At 41.3% G+C, this 17,960-nt stretch overlaps 1 protein-coding gene across 4 annotated transcripts in view; it reads left to right on the top strand.

The window, feature by feature from the left end:
- The window catches only part of EPHA5 (EPH receptor A5), a gene marked incomplete at its 5' end in the record, with an annotated part of 193,057 nt that overhangs the window by 2,124 nt on the left and 172,973 nt on the right, over positions 1-17,960 (top strand). For 2 of the 4 annotated variants that reach the window (XM_082281210.1, XM_082281209.1), the window contains one exon: positions 12,977-13,041. In XM_082281210.1, the coding sequence (XP_082137336.1) occupies positions 12,977-13,041 (65 nt within the window). Of the gene's footprint in view, positions 1-12,976; positions 13,042-17,960 lie in introns of those variants that run through there. The other 2 variants (XM_082281212.1, XM_082281211.1) reach the window with 1 other exon arrangement.

The raw sequence follows: 17,960 nt of genomic DNA, 5'->3' as shown, positions 1-17,960 counted from the left end.
GTTGGGCTGGTTGGGAACTTTACTTTTGCTGAGATGGAGGTAGCCATCTTAGACTGGTGAATAATGTTTTCAAAAGTTGGTGATATTGGGTTTTCTGGGTTTATTTTTAATTTATTAGCGCTCATCCTACTCAGCGTGGTTAAAGAACTAGCCAATACCCTGTGCTGTGTAGGAATGTAGCACATAAGTAGTTGCGTAGATGATGACAAATTCTCAGAATCATTTTTTTCTTTACCCCCGTGCATCATGTTTTTTGTTTCTCTAGATCTTACTGTAATCCACAGTGGCTTCGTGGGATAAAATACATGCAGTTAACAATTCACAGTATGTGATGTTCTATTTTACCCTCTAGTGGAGGGAACTTAGGGGAAAATGCTTTCAAAATCTAGGTTATGATTTGGAGGGGGAAAAAAAGGAAATTCATTGTTTTAGTTCCTTATCATGGAAATAGCTTTTTGTATGGGCAGCTGAGTTGCAGAAGCTCCTGCCATTTTTGCCCAGCCTGTATCACAAATCTGGTCACCTTCACAGATATCTCCAGTAATGGATTGAGGGATATACTTGGGAAAAATGAATTAATTTTTCTTCAGCCTTTCTTGTAACAGCAAAATAAAACAGATTTTTTTTTAATCGCCTTTCTTCAGTTTATATGTTGAAAGCAAAACGTAGTGAAAGATGAACGCTCAATGCTATTTCATGCATTTTCAAGTGCTGTTTAGCCATTATTTTTAACTCTTTAGCAGTCTTCATTGTTTAAACCAGGTATTTGCTTTTTTCTTTGAGTAATGTTACAAATTCGGAAATGAGTCCCAAGGAAAATATTCCAAAGAGTACCCTAAAAGTATAGTACAATTTTGTGAAGTGCTGGTATTCCAGAAGTGCATTATTGCTTTAAAGTGCATTCCCTGTGATAGTAGGGTGCGAGAGACAGCCCTGCAATATGTGACTGGGCTTCCTGCACTGCCTTTGGTTTAAAAATGCATGTGTTTTAAATCTTTCTGTTGTAAGTACTAGGGTCTGGGAAGTAGCTTATATAAATTATTTATGTGAAACATAAATGAATGACGGATTTGTTTGAGGACTCCCTCCTTCACCCTAAACTATATGATTTGTTACACATCGCCTGTGGATTTGAAGTGGTTTGCAGATCACATTTGGTCGTCACTTAGATGACCTTAAAAAGTGTCATGTGGGCACATTACTAAAATAATGCAGTGCGTTATATCTGATTGCTTGCAACAACGTAGTTCCACAACATATTTGCATAATTGTAATTAAATACAAAGTATATTTCATTTTAGAGCTTTTCAGCCCAAGTGCCGATGAGTCAGTGCTTAACAATGAAGTGTACTCTTAAGCAAATCAAAAGAAATGCAGTTTGAAAGAATGACATTAACTTAAATAGACAAAGGTGAGAAAGACAAAATGGGTCTTTGGGATGTGTTGTATTTGTTTTAAGACTAGAAGGGTATTAATTTTTTTACGAACTCCTGCATTTGGTCCTTTCTCTCTTAATTATTTCAGGGTTTTTTGAAGCTAGCTTTACCTCAATGTATTGTTTTTTATTTGAATGAATGAATAAATGAGTACAATTAAAGGGGTGGGTCTGGTGCTGGCAAAAATAAAGGAAGGTTGTAATTTGCAAATTATTCATGCCAGAGCCTGAAATGAGCCTACCTGTTCTCAGTGTGTTGACTTATTTGTGTATGTGTTATCCCATAGTGGTATATAATTTCTGTGTCATGGCACACTGGATAAATGCATATTTAGCTATAACATCACAATGTTTATCTTTAATTAGTGAATTAAGTCTTTTTCAGGAAGTTGGGGGGGTTTTTTGTGTAGTAGAAGCAGGTGTGAAAATAGTTGTAATTTTCATATCAATGTATTTCAATTAGTCTAATGCTTCAGATAAAAATACACACGATCAGAACATTCTGCTTATTAGGTTGCACTCAGTAGCTTGGCTTAGTATGTCATACATTCACACAGCTATAGCATCTTTTGTAATTCTGTAGGTATTGAGTGCTGCATGTATATGGCTTGTGTATGCAGAACAGGTAAGTCTGGGCACATTTCAGTGTGCTCACAGTGCCTTAAGGAGGCTTTAAGGAGTTATCAGTTCTGTATTTGGTGTATTGGAATGGTTCCCTGTGTGCTTTCCATGAGAGCAGAGCACAGCCGCAGTGCCATGTGTTTATTTTACTCACTGGAGTAGTCCCATTAACTTTTAAATTTACTGCAGTGGAATTACTGGTATGAGGAAGGACAGCTCATATCTAATGGTCTTTTTGGGATCTGTCTGATGTGTGATTTATGGCTTTTCAAGAGGTTTAGAATGACTCAGTCATGGCTTTAAAATGGAACTACTATCCTTTTGACAGTAAAACAACATTTGAAACTCAGCACTTTTAAGTATATGACTAAAAGCATTGCTGCCTAATGATACGTTTTAAAAAGGGAAATAAACAATAGCAAAGATTGACTCCAAGATAGTGCCTATTTCCTTTCAAAGCGTATCTTTAAAACTGTGATAAATAGTAGAAAACAGGCAAACTGTCTCAAACAGTAACAGACTGCTTATAATATGGTAAATGTTGATGCTATCATTTGATGTATAAAGCAGCTATTTGCACATCAGTATACAGAGGGGTCAACTGACAGCTACCATGGGAGGAAGGGAAGTTAGCGGGCTTGTGTGACAGGTTCTTCCCTCTCCACTGTTAACTCTCCCACCATTACCTCACATTTTAGCTCTAGTATACAGTCCATTTCCATGTCTGCTGTTCTCTTATTGCTAAATAAGAAAACAAAATTTTGCCCATGGTGAAATGTTTATTCTTTGCACTAAAAAATACAAAGCTTTTTGTAGCAGGCTTGAGGGAGGCACGGGTGGTGAGTTGAGAGCAGGATTTCATAAAATCTGGCGGAAATTGAAAAGGTGGGACAGCTTATGATGTGATGCCCTGTGCTCTGATCTTGCTAGCTTTATGCTTTGTTGTTCCAAGGTTTTCCATGCTGCTTCTGCAGGAATCCTGGTGTCCAGCATGTGCTGAGCAAGTGCAGAGCCCTTGACCTGGGAAAGTCCAGCTGAATTAGCTCAGCTGAGTGATGTTGTTGGACCCTGTTGTCTTTAGGGTCTTGAGCAGATACGGGTCTGTTAGACCCCCAGTCTTTCTGACTTGGAGCTACATTTTTAGTGGTCCCTTCCTGTAAGTGTGAAATTATGTATATACTTGAGTAGAGATGAGCTTTAAACGTTGCTCAAGGATGTCAGGGAAATGAAACTCTGCCCCACAAAAAAAAAAAAACCAAACCAACTCTTTTTGCAATTTAAAAAAGTGTTCTCACTTCCTCCTTGGAAATAAATTGAAATCTGTATATGGAATAAGGGTGAGATGAGAGAAACTCCAGATGCACAGATCGGTCACTTTGTAGAAGCACTGAATTTCTTATTTAAGTGCTTGCTTCTATGGAGGAAAGAATATTCACTCAGCTCTTCAGTCGATACTCAACCTACTATAGTCTATTAAAAAGGTTTAAAAAAAAAAGTTGTTCTTATAGTAAAACATTTAAATACAGAATTGAAATCTGCCACAAGTGTTGTACCTTTCTCAGTGACCGTAAGTGCTGCTGAGAGATGAGGCCTCATTTCAACCAGGATGGACTTGAACTAGGTATTTTTCTTTACTCACTGATTGTTGCGAAAATATTGTAGTAATTATTGCATTGGAATGAACAATTTTTTAATGACTTCACTAAACTGATTTTCTTCAATCTCTGTTAGAAAAATTGCTGTGTATTTAAAAAGCTAGTAGATAGTTCCTTTTTCCTTTGAAAAAACATTTTATTCTTAAGATGTGCCTGGATTTTGGCACAGGCAGAATTGAGAGCTGGATTGTCCTCTGTGTTCATGTTGTGCCTGTCCCTTACTCTGCTCTGTGACTAGCTGGACACTGAGGTGACAGGTGAAAGCATTTGCTGCCCCAGCTGCTTTCACAGCCAGCTGTATTGGAAAACCTGAACACTGGCCTTCAGTAGCTTAGTTCTCTCTAGGGATTGGCTACCCTTTTAGTTGTCCTTTGACCTTTTATATCTCTTACAGTCTCAGTTTTGGTATTTGCTATGGCTTTGGTCAGTGCATTATCTGAACCTCTCCGAAAGGTTTAATGTGCTTATCCTCTTGGAGGTGGAAAGCAATTATCCCTGTCTCCTGCAAGGAAGCTGGTCCGGAGCACACAGTCAGGAGGAGATGGAAGCACTGTGATTCACAGCACCTGGCTGCTGCTGGGTGTGGTAGGTGATGGGTGGCTGTTTGCAGAGGTGCAGCAGCGTATTGCCTGCTGTGGACAAGGGTGCTGGGAGCTGCAGGCTGCCCTGGGCTGTGTGTATGAGCACAGCCTTCCTGTTTCTGCTTTGCAAAGAGGGCTGAAGATGCTTTGGGCTAGAATAATTGCTATGGGAACATTCAGTGCATGCTGTTTCACCAGGGGTGGTGTTGGTGTTTGAGTTGTGCAGCAGGTATGTTAGGAGGACTCTGACCAAATAGTGCTGCTCAGGTGCCCACTGGCTGGAAGGATGAGAGATGCCTCCTGGAGAAGGTGATACAGCATGTACTATGACAGCAGATCTGGGAATACCCCTGTGAGCTGATCTGGCATCCCTGAGGAAGGAGGTGATTCCTGCCCCTTGTCTTCCCGCTGGCCAGCTCCTGAGCATCAGTTCAGCAAACTGTGCCTTGGGGGTGTGTGGGGAGAACAAACAGTACCCTGCAGAAGCTGAGAGCTCCTAGGTTTAGGTGGTTGTGTAGCAGGTATTGAACCTGTAGGAGAGAGGATAGAGCCCTGGGCTTGCAGGCTTTCATGTCATTTTGGTGCAGGGGGCAGTATTGAAGTATTTTGCCAAGGTATTAACTACTCTCTAACCTGGATCACTTCATGTTAGAAAGAGATCAGAACAACCAGTCTGAACTTTGTAATTCCCAAAGAGGATAGTGGAACACCTGTGAGGAAATTGATTATTCAGCATCAGTAATGAGCATTTCTTGATGCTTCTGAGTGGACTTGTGGATCACTTCTTAAACTGTTTTGCATGTCCCAAAACAGTGAAACTACTTGGGGAAATTATCTGCATACTTGCTTTTGTAAGATAATTTCTAAATAAACCCCAGTCATTTTGGCTTATCCATCTTTGCTTTACTAATACTCACAAGCAATTTCTTACTAAAATGTGTTGACAATGTGCTGTTCTCACTAGCAACCTCCACCCTCTTCCCTTAACAGAAATAGAAGGGATAAACTGTCAACCCCCCTGAAAAGCCAACAGATCATTTTAAACATTTTTTTCTCCCAAATGCTTGCTAAGAATTATGTCAGTTCTTTTATTTTCTACTTGAATGAATTCATTGGCAGCAGAGTAGTCATTATTGTCAACAGGAAGGCTTTACTGGTGGTGGACAGTGAGGTCTTGCAAGTCCACTGGTAGTGAAAGCTGACAGCCTTGTCAGATCTGGATGTACCTGTCCCAGGTTTCTTCAGTTTGGTTATATGGATAACAGAATTTGAACTCCATGTCTTACAGGACACCTTTTAGGAACAGAGACCGTAGAGATCGTATTGCTTTGAGTTGTTAATTTAGGGAAGAAGGTGAGATTTCATCTCAGCCCTGCTAGCAGGTGTTTTGATTGCACTGAGAAACTGTTGGGATGCTAACATTGGGCTTGACTTTGTGTGTGCTTAATAAGGTGCTAGCTTTAAGCAGGGTCTTGAGGCAGCTGCCTCCTTCAGCAGCTTGCAGATGCCTTGACAGTGGTTGGAGGCCCTGATCTGCAGGACAGCACTGGTAATTTGTTTCTCCATGCAGGCTGGTTGTCAGGTTGCAGGTGCTGGTTGTGTGTTGCATTCAGTGGAAGCTTCTTTTTCTTTCTTAGTGGTAAAGTGATACTTCCCCAGATGGTTACCCAAAACATCGGTGCTGCAGCCAGCTCAGAAATCTGCTGTTGTGTTGGTACAGTGTTGTTTCCAGTGAATTTTATGAGTGAGAATGGAAGCATTTTCCTGGCTTTCTTCACAGTGAATAAACCCTTTTCAGTTAAATGGTGATTTTGGTGTGAATAGGAGTGTTTACTATTAAAGAAAAGCAAACTACACTGGAGTTCTTACGTTTCCAGGCACTTTGGTGTCAAGCTAATCCAATCACTTCTGCCTTTAAGTGATGTATGGCAGGAGGAACAAATGACTGCCTCTTGTTTTGACTGGAAATCTTTGTAGGGAAAAAATTGGCAGTTTTCTGGTTGTTTTAGTGGGTCTGGTTATCGAAGTGAGCTTTGGGTCTCACTCCCTGGTGCTGCAGCTGGTTCTGTGCCTGAGAGGAAAAAATGCAGCCAACCTGAAGAACTTTTTCAAAGGGCAGTATCACTCCCTTGTAAACAGTGTGTTCAAGCAAATTACACATGTAATACACAAATTACTGGATAAAATTCTCTAGTTGATGTTATGATTGCAGTTGTCCATCTGGCCTTAAAAACCTATGAATCTGTGATGCAGATGCAAGCATTTTGGCTCTTGCTGTAAAAGGTAATCATGATAACTTGGATCAGAATGAAGCCAACATAATAAAATATAAATCTGCAGTTAATATTAGTTTGCAAGTTCATTAAGTAGTGTATACTTTCCTCCTCCAGTGGGCTATAAATAATAGGTTCCGCTACAGCTTGCACTCTGATGTAGCTTGTTTCCACTGATGGAAATATTTCAGAGGTTCTTGCCTGTGTGTTTTGTCCCTGCTCAGTGTAGCTAATTAATTCAAGGCATCTGCTCCCTGATGACCTTGATTTCTTTAAGAGTTTGGTTTTTTCCATTTTTCATTTGTTTTTGCTTTCTTGAGTTGTTTTTGACTGTTACTCGTTGGAGTACCTTGGATATATACTTTTTAGACAAATACTTGGCACAACAGGGAAAACAGTTGGAAAATGAATGGCAACAATACTTCAATAAAACCAGTGAAGATTTATGAAGCAGGAAAACTTTGACTCATGATGATGAAGATTCCTCTGCAGTCCATGTGTCTTTGTAATGCTGTGACCCCTGGAAGTGCTGGAGGAAGGATGGGGATGTATGCATTGCAAGGAGAAACCAGCTCCATTAATGATGTGTTGGCAGCTGTGCCCCCCTCCTTTGGGTAGAAGGAAAGAGGAGACTAAAGCTGTGAAGCTTGGTGGAAAGTCTGTGATGCTATTCAGGAGACCTTCTGATGAAGTGCGAAGCGCTGCTGTCACGTCTTGTCCTGCACCTTGACCCCCGTGCAGCAGAGCGTTTCACCTCATGCTTAATTGTCACTGTGTGAGTGTTCCTGTGAGAGGTTTCTCACAAGTTCTTTAAATGCAGCTGTTCCCACAAGGTGTGAGTGTTGGGTCAGAGCTGGGGCTACTTTGACCACCCACAAAAAGGTTGGAGCTACATCATGTCCTGCAGAGTGTGTGCAGAGGGGGCCAGGAGCTGCAGGAGGAGCCTGGAGGAGGATGTAGGAGTATGACTGCACTTTCTTTCATAACAGACTTCAGCTTCAGGCTACACAAAATAACATTCAGATTCCTGTTCAATTTGTAGCAAGTTTATTAAAGCAGAGTTTTCCTTCAGCTGTTAAAAACAAAACATTTTTATTTAAGTTTTGTTGTTTAGAAATGTGCTGCTTTAGAAATCATGTGATGTTTTGAAATATTTATGCACGCTATAAGGAAGGTTTCTGTAATTCTGTTTGTTTTGTGATGAAACCTGGTTTTGTAGGGTCAAAAAGGATTTTCTATCCCTCCTCATTAAGGTATATTTCAGTGAAATAAAAGAAGATTCTTATGGCTTTACAGCTTCATGATATAAACTCCATTAGCTTTTGCTATGCTCACCATTTTGCCTGTTCTAGAGCTCTTAGGGTATACTTTGGTAGAGGATGCCCTGTGGTAAGCCTCAGCTTGCAAATGGTGCTGTTGAAGAGCAGCATTACTCTAGTGTATGATTAATTGGAAATCAGCTCAAAGACTATGGCAACTCAGAAGAGTTCAGTTTTGGTATGCCTCCAGAGACTTTGCCCTGGTATAAGCAATGAAGGATTTTCTGAAGATCTTTAGATACTGAAATGACAGGAGGACATGTAGCTGGTAAGGTCAGAAGTACTCGGTGTTCTAGACTGTTGGTGGAGTATTTTTGGGTTTAACTTGGATTTTTTTCCCATTTGAAATTGGAGTGAAGAAAAAGGATGCTCTGGATGATCCTGCTCCAGTCCAGAGCCGGAGGAGCCATCTCACTTCAGTGGTGTGATCAAAACAATCCATTAATCAGTGGCTTCTACTTCAGGCATGGTACCATCCTGGCAGGCCTGTCCTGCTTTCTCCTGGACAAGCTACTGCTGCCACACGTTTTGGGTGGCTGTGCCAGGTGGGGAGCTCTGCTGTGCTGTGGAGTGTTGGTTTAGGTCAGTGTTGAATATCATCAGTCCTGGAGTTTCATGTGCTTCCTCCCAGCCACAGTCCCTGTGTAGCCATGGTGAAGTGCTAAATGCCAGTTGTATGAACACGACAAGGACATTTGAGTAAAAAGCTAAATCCAGGCTCCCTCATAGAGATTCCCAAGTGAGAAACCACTATTAATTCACCAGCTAGAGTTCAGGGCAAAGGTTTCGATCACGTCTGTTTTTATTCTTAACTTGATTGTTCACCTGTAGTAACCAGCCTGTCTGAGAACAAGAGTGTATGCAAACTCCCCAAGCTATTATTCTGTATTAAAAAAAAAAAAAAAAAAGGCTGTGGTATGACTTTAGACTTAATCATCATTTATCCTACCCTGAAGGCATGGAAGTTAATGATGATATAGATCTGTGTGGTTTTGTGTTCCCCTTGACTGAGCATTAGAAATAATTAGGGCTTGTGGGATGGATGCACTGATGGTGGAGATGAGCAAAAAATATTATCTATTATCTTCAAAGTTTGCTGGCAAAGATACAGGTGCTAAGTGTGTGCTTATGGGGTCTGAGGTTTCTTGCTTGTTTGTTGAAATAAAGCTAGCTGGTGCTGAGGAGAAAGGAAGTGGGAATAAATGAGTTCTGGTATTTTGGAGCCTTTTAAGATTATGGGGCAAGCAGAGGTGCTAGTAATTTCTGAAGTGATTTTTTTTTTCAGTGGGGTTAGCTCCGCAGTATCCCAAGTGCTCCTGAGTACAGCTCTGGCTTATGCCTGTGGAGTAGGCAGTGTTGGGGTGAGTCCAGGAGTTACCAGCTACACAGGAGCTGGCACGAGACCTTTTGAAGTACGGAAGCCTTGCACACATAGCTGGAGGTGTTCCTGAATTACCTGCTTTGGTGTCCTGAGTGTTTAGATTACTTGGTTATTAAACAGCCACAGCCAAATACATGCTCACAGTCATCACAGATAGAATAGGGAGGAGCTGGTTCTGTGCTCTGAAGACGACCTCTGGTCTCTTTCTGTGTCTTGCTGTGGGTTAAATGAAGCACAATTTCAGATTTTTTTATTCAGGTGCAAAAAAGCTTCATCTCTTTTCAAGTAGCTACGTAGTGAATTTGGACGCATTTGTTTGGAATGGTGGCAGCCCTTCTATAAAAGTCTCTGCTAAAACGTTTTCCTCTGTCCCAGGCGTCCATTTTACCTGCTGCTTGCTCACTGGTTCTTCCCCAGCCTGGTCAATTAGCATTTTTTTGATAAAAACCATTTCAGCAAAAATAGTGTTCCTGCCACGCTGGAGGGTGGTGGGAAGAGAGGTAGTGCTGAATCTGTCTGGGCTCGTGTGGTGGGACTGTGTTCCAGTGACCTCTCTGGCAGTGCAGGACCAGAAGGCTGCCTGAGAGGGCATCCCCAAAGTGTCGGTAGCACCACTGCCACAGGGAACTCCTGCAGCTGAGCTGTCAGAGGAGCCACCCCCCTTGGAGTGGGGGATGCTGGGGCCCTGTTTCGAGGCCGCATTGGGGTGGGGTAGTAACCTGGAAATGATGCAAGCAAAGGACAGACATGCTGGAAGTGACTGGGGAGGGTGCTGATGGGGAGGATGCAGACACCTTATATCTAGATGGAGCAAGCGATAATTTGTGTTCAATATACCAGAATTTTGGGGCTTCACAAAGCAAAACATCTTTGTCCTTGGAAGTGGTTTAGGTTAGTGGCTAAATATATTCATCAGAGCAGATTGATGCAGTGCATTGTTTCAGATGGTACCCTGTGAAAGCAGCCCTGAGCAGATGCCTATGGGGCAGTCTGTATCTGCTGTGCCTTACACACCCCTTGGGGTGTGCTGGGAGCCCCTCTGGTCTCCACAGCAGCCCACACACAGGGGACAGAGTCAAGTCACTTGTCACTTTTGCCTTCCTGGCACATGAGTTTTGAGTTACTGCATGGTACCTGGCAAAAGTCGTATTCCATCCTATTTATTTTGCTCCATGCAGAATGTGGGAGGATACAAGAGGAATTGAGTCTTTTCTAGTATTCGTCTCTGCTAGCTGACTCACTAGTTGGAAAATTCCCACTGACTTGACTTAGAGTTGAATGGGCTATATTATCTTTTCATATGCAGAAGATTATTTTGAATTTGAAGTTAATAATAGCAATTTTTAAATTGTCATTGATAGAAAGATAATACAGTATTTAGCTGTATCATGTTCTTTTTATGATCTGATGTTCGAATAAAGCACTTTTTCTGCTTTTTCCTTAATTAGTATGTCATGAAGAAGCTTGTGACATCAAACACAGCATCTAATTACATTCATTAGTAGCATCTCCAGGACAAGTTTTAATTAAGCTGTACAATGTAGATCAATACTTGTTTTGCATCCATTGCAACTTAACGACAGGAATATACTGTTCTGCACAGTTTAATTACAGTGATTGCAATAGAAGGAATTTGAGTAAACCTGCCATTTTAGCAACTTCACTGCTGTCTCTTGATTTTTAAAATAGGATACAGTTATAGTATGGGACATGTTATCTATGGGTGTCTTATTTTGAAGAGTATTTTAGGGTCATTCTTTTTATTCCAAGAAAATGCGGTGTAGTTCAGGAGCACTTGGATGACAGTGCTTGGCTCCAGCTGGAGCAGGAGAAATTAATGACCATTTTGCCTGAAGACTTCATAAGGGGAAAGACTGGGCATAACTGGGTGACATATCTAGTGGTAGGTGATAGCAATACTTTTATTTTGCATGGACTCTGGGGTGAAAAGCCACCTGATTGTATGTTTACTTACTGTGAATATAGTTCAGTGCAGTTTCTGAGTATTGCTTCCACCACGTGTCCTGTAGTTTGGAAGCACTGACAGCTTCCAACTGTTTCCTCTTTTGGCAGGAGAAAGCAATGCAGAAATGAAAACCCTGAGCTATTGAATGTGTTTTGCTCAACATCACAAAAATATACTTGACCAGGCAGAACATGTATGCCTTGTGATAGTGTCCTGCATTAATACTTGCATACGTTGTGAAAATATCTGGATAGACAAATCACCTTTAAGATAATTTTTTGCCAGATCTGAGAACTCTGTGTTGTATTTTTTGTGGCTTGGCCTGGTTTTGTGTACAGGGGACTACAGTAGTCAGCCTTCAGTGGTAGAATGATAAAGACCAAATTGATTTAGAGAACTTTGTTTTTTTCCGAACTAAATCGGTTGTTTAGTCTTCATTTGTTTTAAAATACTCCTTAATATTTTAAATCTGTATAGTGGATTTCTTATTCTGTCTCTGTAAATGGTGTAACCCTGAGGGTTAGTTATGATACCTACCTGCCTTCTTCATACTTGTCCATGCAAGCTGTTTGTTTCTCTTCTAAAGGAAAGAGCACAGAGCCTCCTCACCCTTTTCAAGCTTGTTCTTGGTCTAGATCATCATGTGCTAGAAAGTCTTGAAATTCCAATTGCCAAAACTTCCAGTGGGATTTTTAAAGAGCACGCAGGGTGGAGGTCAGGAATTGAACACCCAGGGAAATGACTTCCTTTTCAGGAAGGACGTGAGTTCAAAAAGTGAGGTATTATGCAGACAAATATACTGAGAGAAGTGAGTGTTGTGATCTGATGAAGTGTGCTATTAAGGTAGACAAAAGTTGCTCCTAGGTTGAGATTTTGGATGACAGTTGATGGTTCAGAGACAAGCTTCTGACTTGGAGAGTTAAAGCCCTGGGTGCGGGAGGTGAAAGCTCAGCACCAGAAGCTGCTAGTTTTTCTTAGCTGAGTAAGGTTGTGTAGATGTAGTCACCTCTCACTTTTTACCCAGTGTTTCAGGTAGCAAGAGAGGAAAGAAATGTTACAAGCTTGGGAATAGTTCATTTGCTGTTTAATGTATTGTTGGCTGCTTGTGTGACTTAACAAAACCACTCATTAATTTTTGTGTGTAGAAGAAAAAAGATCCCTTGCATAGCTTATAATGAAGATGTCAAAGACTTTTGGAGAAAAATGTGGAAGAGGAAGAAAATAACAGATTCCTGATGAGAGTAATACTTGCACATATAATACTCCAAAAATTAAATTCTTGTTTTGTTCTTGTCTTAAGGGCCTGAATATGCCCAAAATGCATGCCACCCTAGAAGAAATGTGTGTATAAACATGCACAGATGTTTGTGAGTGTATTTTTATACCTATATACTCTGTGTCTTACATATACACATATGCACACAGTGTACATGATGTACTTGTTCCACCCAAAAGATCAGGTCCTAAGAATGTGAAGGATCTGGATTTTACAGAAGTTCAGTGCATTTGCAGCTTGGTTTCTGTGGCAGATCTCAAAGGAATAAACTAATGCATACATAGAATTGTTCTCATTGTATGACCTCATTGTTAGAGGAGTTACTGCATTGTTATTGTGCTTTACAGAAATCCAGCTTCCTTGGTTAATTATAAACAATCTGTTTACCAGAGCCACCCATACCTTGAAATACCTACTGAAGTTTGTATCTGACCATCTTCTTTAACTGTTTTTTTTCTTTTATTTTCAGTGAATTTACTGGACTCACGTACAGTAATGGGGGATCTGGGATGGATAGCCTACCCAAAAAATGGGGTAAGTCTCTGTTATTGTTTGCTTTCTCTCTCACAGATTATACTAATCGTTTCCATTCGGAAAGTAGACTACTGGGTTTAAAAACTCTCTAGAGGGATTTGTCGGCAATGGAGGGGAAAAAAATAAATAAAACAACAAGCTGTGACTGAAGAAATGGAGCTGTGTGGCTAGGGGATTGATTTATTTATGCAGCAGAGCCAGCCACAAGTATTAAAAAATAATCATGAGTCAGCCTCCTCACTCCTCCCCCCTCCCCAAGAAAATCCATGAGGTTATTTAAATTTCTCTTAAATTATAAATTCTTAGGGTTTTTTTCTTGAGCCTTTGTGGTAAATGTGGAATACAATGTTTTGGAAGTTAGCTTCTGAAAAGCAAGGTCTGGAACATGGCTGTTAGCTTTAAATGAACAAGGCTGTTCACAAATACGTCTCAGATTCATGATAAAGTTCTGGGACCTGATAACACTGAAACAGGAGCTGAGTTCTAAGCACCTTGAAGAGTCTCCGTCCCTTACCATTACTTATATGAAGAGCTGTTCAGCCTCAGGAGGAGACAACTGAAACAATGATGTCAGTATCTGAAGGGAGGGTGCCAACAGGACAGAGCCAGGCTCTACTCAGTGGTGCTGAGCAATAGGACAAGAGGCAATGGGCAGAACCTGAGGTACTGGAAGCTTCACCTGAACATGAGGAAGAACTTAGTTATTGCGTGGGTGACCCTGGGTCATTGTGTGGGTAACAGGTTGCCCAGAGAGGTGATGGAGTCTACCTCACGGAAGATACTCAATCCTGTGCCATGTGCTTTAGGATGACCCTGCTTGAGGAGGGAGGTTGGACCAGATGACCCATTGTGGTCCCTTCCAGCCTGACCCATTCTCTGATTCTGTAGCTGAAAGAACCTGGCCCTCCTAATTTGATACTTGAAATAAGTGATGGAATTTAGATGCATTGATACCCTCCAGTGTGTCTGCTTGACCTGACTGCATCATGTGAACAGGATGTGGTTTTTGGTCTTTGGTTTGGGACACCCTGTGTCCTGTACTGTGACAGAGCTTTGGTACAGTCTTGAAAGGTTGATTTCTGCACCATCCTGGGTATTCCTGTCAGCTCCTCAAAGCCATGAGCACTGTGTGAGGTAAGAAAGCATCCTAAGTCAGAGATGCTGCATGACTGAGCCCTCCAACAGAGCAAGTCTCAGGAGTGTGTTATTCCAGAGTTCTAGTCACCAGATGAAACAGACTGAATAATTGTCTTGGACTCCAGTTGGGTTGCTATAAAGATGGTGGCAGGGTTTAGATAAAATTCAGCCAACCTTGAAAAAAAAAAAATATAAAAAAGACAGTAAATTAAAGTATGTCATTCCATATATTCTGTGTGGATGAAAGGTTGTAGAAACGGCAGCCTCACTCGGACGAGCTGCATGTGTATAGGCACAGGTTACAGCAAGGATGTGAAAGCTACACAGGGATCTGATTTTATTTTCAATTCAGCCCAAGATCTAATCCTGTTACGGTTGGTCTATAACTTTTCTTTTAATCAATTGATTTAAAGCTGAGAACAAAATTTACTCTGCTTGCTTGTGTGAGCATCAGAATAACTGGTGTCATTTATGCTGGCAGAGTAATATTTTGGTGCCATGGGGCACCATAAAGATCCCAATGTCCAATTCTTAAAGGATGATTTTACTTCTTGAACATCTCCTGGTATTTTTCCTGTGGTATAAAGAACAGTTCTGGTATATCCCAATGCCCTTAAAAAGAATATCAGCAGAAAAACAGATAGGGCTGAGAAGTTCAGAATACTTCTGATTCTGTATGTATAGATGAGTAAATCAAAAGCTAACTATCCCACACGTAAGCTGCAGTTGTAGCTTTTCATTATTTAGGGAAACCTTTCTATATCTATAAGCTGGGTTTGCAAAGAGCACATGGAAGTACACGCATGAATGCCAAATTAAGGGTTACTGACTCAATAGGGAGAAATTGTTTTTTCCCTTAATTAACTTCTACTTTTTATTTAGAAATGAATTAGGCAGTTGCTTTTCAAATTTCCAGACATCTCTTCTTAATCTTCTTTGTTTTCGTGGGACATCATAAAAATCCAGGAGGTTTGTTCAACTGTCTTTTTTTTTTCACTAATATATTTTCAGTATTTTATAAGCACTAAAAAAAGTCTTCCCAGAGTTACTTCTCTAACTGCTATATCTGCTCTGCAATCAGCTACGCTACAGTTACACACTCTTTGCTTAATTTTTTTACAAGATCTACCTAACATAAATATTTAAAGCAACTCTCACTTCAGGATTTGAATTTGGAAAAGGAGGGAGCTTTAACTGACATCAGAGATAGGCATTGTCATGTGTTTTGAGGCATTCTCATATGAATTTGTTATCTCAGGATATTCTCCTAGGGAAAATTTTCAAGGTCCCTGTATCACTCTGCACAGTCACCGATCAAGGAAAGGAGCAAAAATGTCAGGCTGTGTCACACTTTGCAGCACCACAGTGTGTAGATACAAACCACGTTCTGAAGCAAGCTTTTTGATGCATGGTGTTTTATTATTGCTGTAAACAGTATCCTGTGGAGTGTAGTCACTTTTCAGTGGTGTTGCAGTTCCAGCTGAAGATACATTGGTACTCTTCGGATGTTGCTGCTTCTCCACTTGATTTTTATTATCAATCTTAATGGAACGCAAATACTTTTCGTAGAACCACAGCTGCTAGAAGTAGGAGACTGTACCCGGGCACAGTTGCAAGTGTTTAGTCTCTGGCATTGTATGGGAGTGCTTGGGAGAAATTATCTTCATATCACAAAGGCTCAGGCTGGTAGGTTTTGAAAACAGATTTCCACATTTAAAACAAACAAACGAAACCCCACAAAAAGCCCCTACCAAGACAATTGGGATAAGAGGTCCAGGCAAGCCAAATGAACTTGCTTTTGGTAGATCCTTTGTAGATATCGTAGTCTCAACTTCTGTTACAGCTGTGTGCCATGTTAATTTTTGTGTATTGAATCTTTAAGACATTCCATGCTGCAGAGAGGTCCAGCTGCCCTTGTTCAGTCTCTTGTTCACGTCATTTTTGCTGAACACAATGGGAGAATGTGATCTAACTTGGGAAATGAAAGCAGCATTTTGTGGGAAGGAGACTGACTCTCCAGCCTGGAAACAGATCAGGCTTAAAAGTAGACCTGTTTCATGCCTGTCATCTCAAATGAAGAAGCACTGCAGCTGCTTAAGTCCCCACAAGATCAGACCTTGATCCACTGCTAAACAGTGTGTGCTGGCTCATCTTGTGAGTAGTGGATTTTATGGGAAGGGAGGGGAGCACTTCAGTCAAGGGTGTCTTCTGAAGAGCTTTGGCTGCCGAGGCACTTTCTTGGTGTGGGTTTGCATGGTGGCCATTATCCTTGCAGCCTGGTTGGCCTTCATATTCCCCATGCACAAAGAAGGTAAGAAAAATGCCCCTCTTCCTTCCTAGGGAGTATTGAGGGATGAATAGAAACGAGATGACTGAAATATGCTATGGCCAAGCAGGGTTTTGAAACAATGCCTCCTGGTGTGAAGAGCCAGCTGTTGAGCAGGAGAAAGTGCTTTTGTATTTCTGCTGCTTTCCCCTGAAGGATAAGTAAGTTGCAGTAGTGTGGCTTCTGGCTTCCCTGTGTGCATTCAGCAGCTTGCAGCAGTTGTGCAGTCACATCTTAAACTTGCAGTTTGTCTGCTAAAGCATGGGCAAACTTCCTGTGAGGTCCTCATGGCCATGGAGCTCAGAAAAGGGACTCTCTCCCTGCCAAAACAGCATGGTCAGCATGGAAATTGCTGCCCTTCTCACACTCAGGTTAGGGATTGATCCTGTTATCACATGCCAAAGGGACAATTTTGACTTTTTTTTGCAGCTCATGTAAGTTTGTTTTAACTTGAAGGAGGTTACTGTAATTACCAGAGGCTGTATCAGGAAAGTCTGGTCCCTCTTGTGTAGTAAGAAGCCCTCACAAGCACATGAACAAAACCAGTCAGGCTTTCTGTTAAAGGCTTGTACAGCAGATCTGCAAAATCTTTTACCTCTGGACTGATTCCTGGGACACTGCTTAGGATTGCCCAAACTGGGCACCTCCAAGGCTTGTGTGTGCCTTGTGTACGGCTGTGACACTGGATAGCTGTGACCTGCAGCAACTGCCTGTACTGCTCTGTCCTAAACACACATTTTTATCATGTGGGAGCTCACAGGGGTAGGAATGAGAGTAAGTGCTGTGACAGAAATAGTCGGGTGAGGTCAGGCAGTGGCTGTAGGCTGTATTGCCGCCTCTTCTTCCCTTGATCTGGCAGGAGGCTGTGTCATGCCTTTCAACTCTCTGCAAAGCCATAGCAGGGGCAGAAGCTACAGAGCACCCTGCAAACCTGTGCTGTTCAGTTTTACTTGGTCTGGCCAAGTGACAACCAAGTCACTTTTAATGTGATATCCAGATAGTTGCAAAAGTTGCTGATAATAATAAAATCTTTCTTTAGCTGGTTTGATTTTATTTAGCAATTATGTCTGGTTTTTGTTGCAGTGGCTATTATAGGGCTGATTTACTTGTTTCAGACCCTCCCTCCTTTTACTGTTACTTTAAAACTTCTTTCTTTTCAGATTAGAAGTACTCTTTTTCTGTCCAAATCAGAGTGCCACACACCTGCTTTGCTTTTGTGTAAAGGGTTTTCTTCCATCTCCTCCACCTCCCATTGATTTCCCTGAACTTCCTCTAGCACAGAACAGGAAAGTCTCTGTGGTCCTTGGGGTGTTGGCTCTGTGCTATGGCTCATTGCACAGCTCCTTATGATGGCTTTTTTTTTTTTTTTTTTAGGCTCAGACTGGAAAATAAACATGTCCTGAGGAACCTGGTCCTGTGGAGATGTTCATTTTCTGCAATGAATAAAGAATTGTGA

This window comes from Coloeus monedula (genome assembly GCF_965178545.1).
Source record: "Coloeus monedula genome assembly, chromosome: 5".
In the NCBI taxonomy this organism is placed as follows: Eukaryota; Metazoa; Chordata; class Aves; order Passeriformes; family Corvidae; genus Coloeus; species Coloeus monedula.
This window is presented reverse-complemented; position numbering and strand designations above follow the sequence as displayed.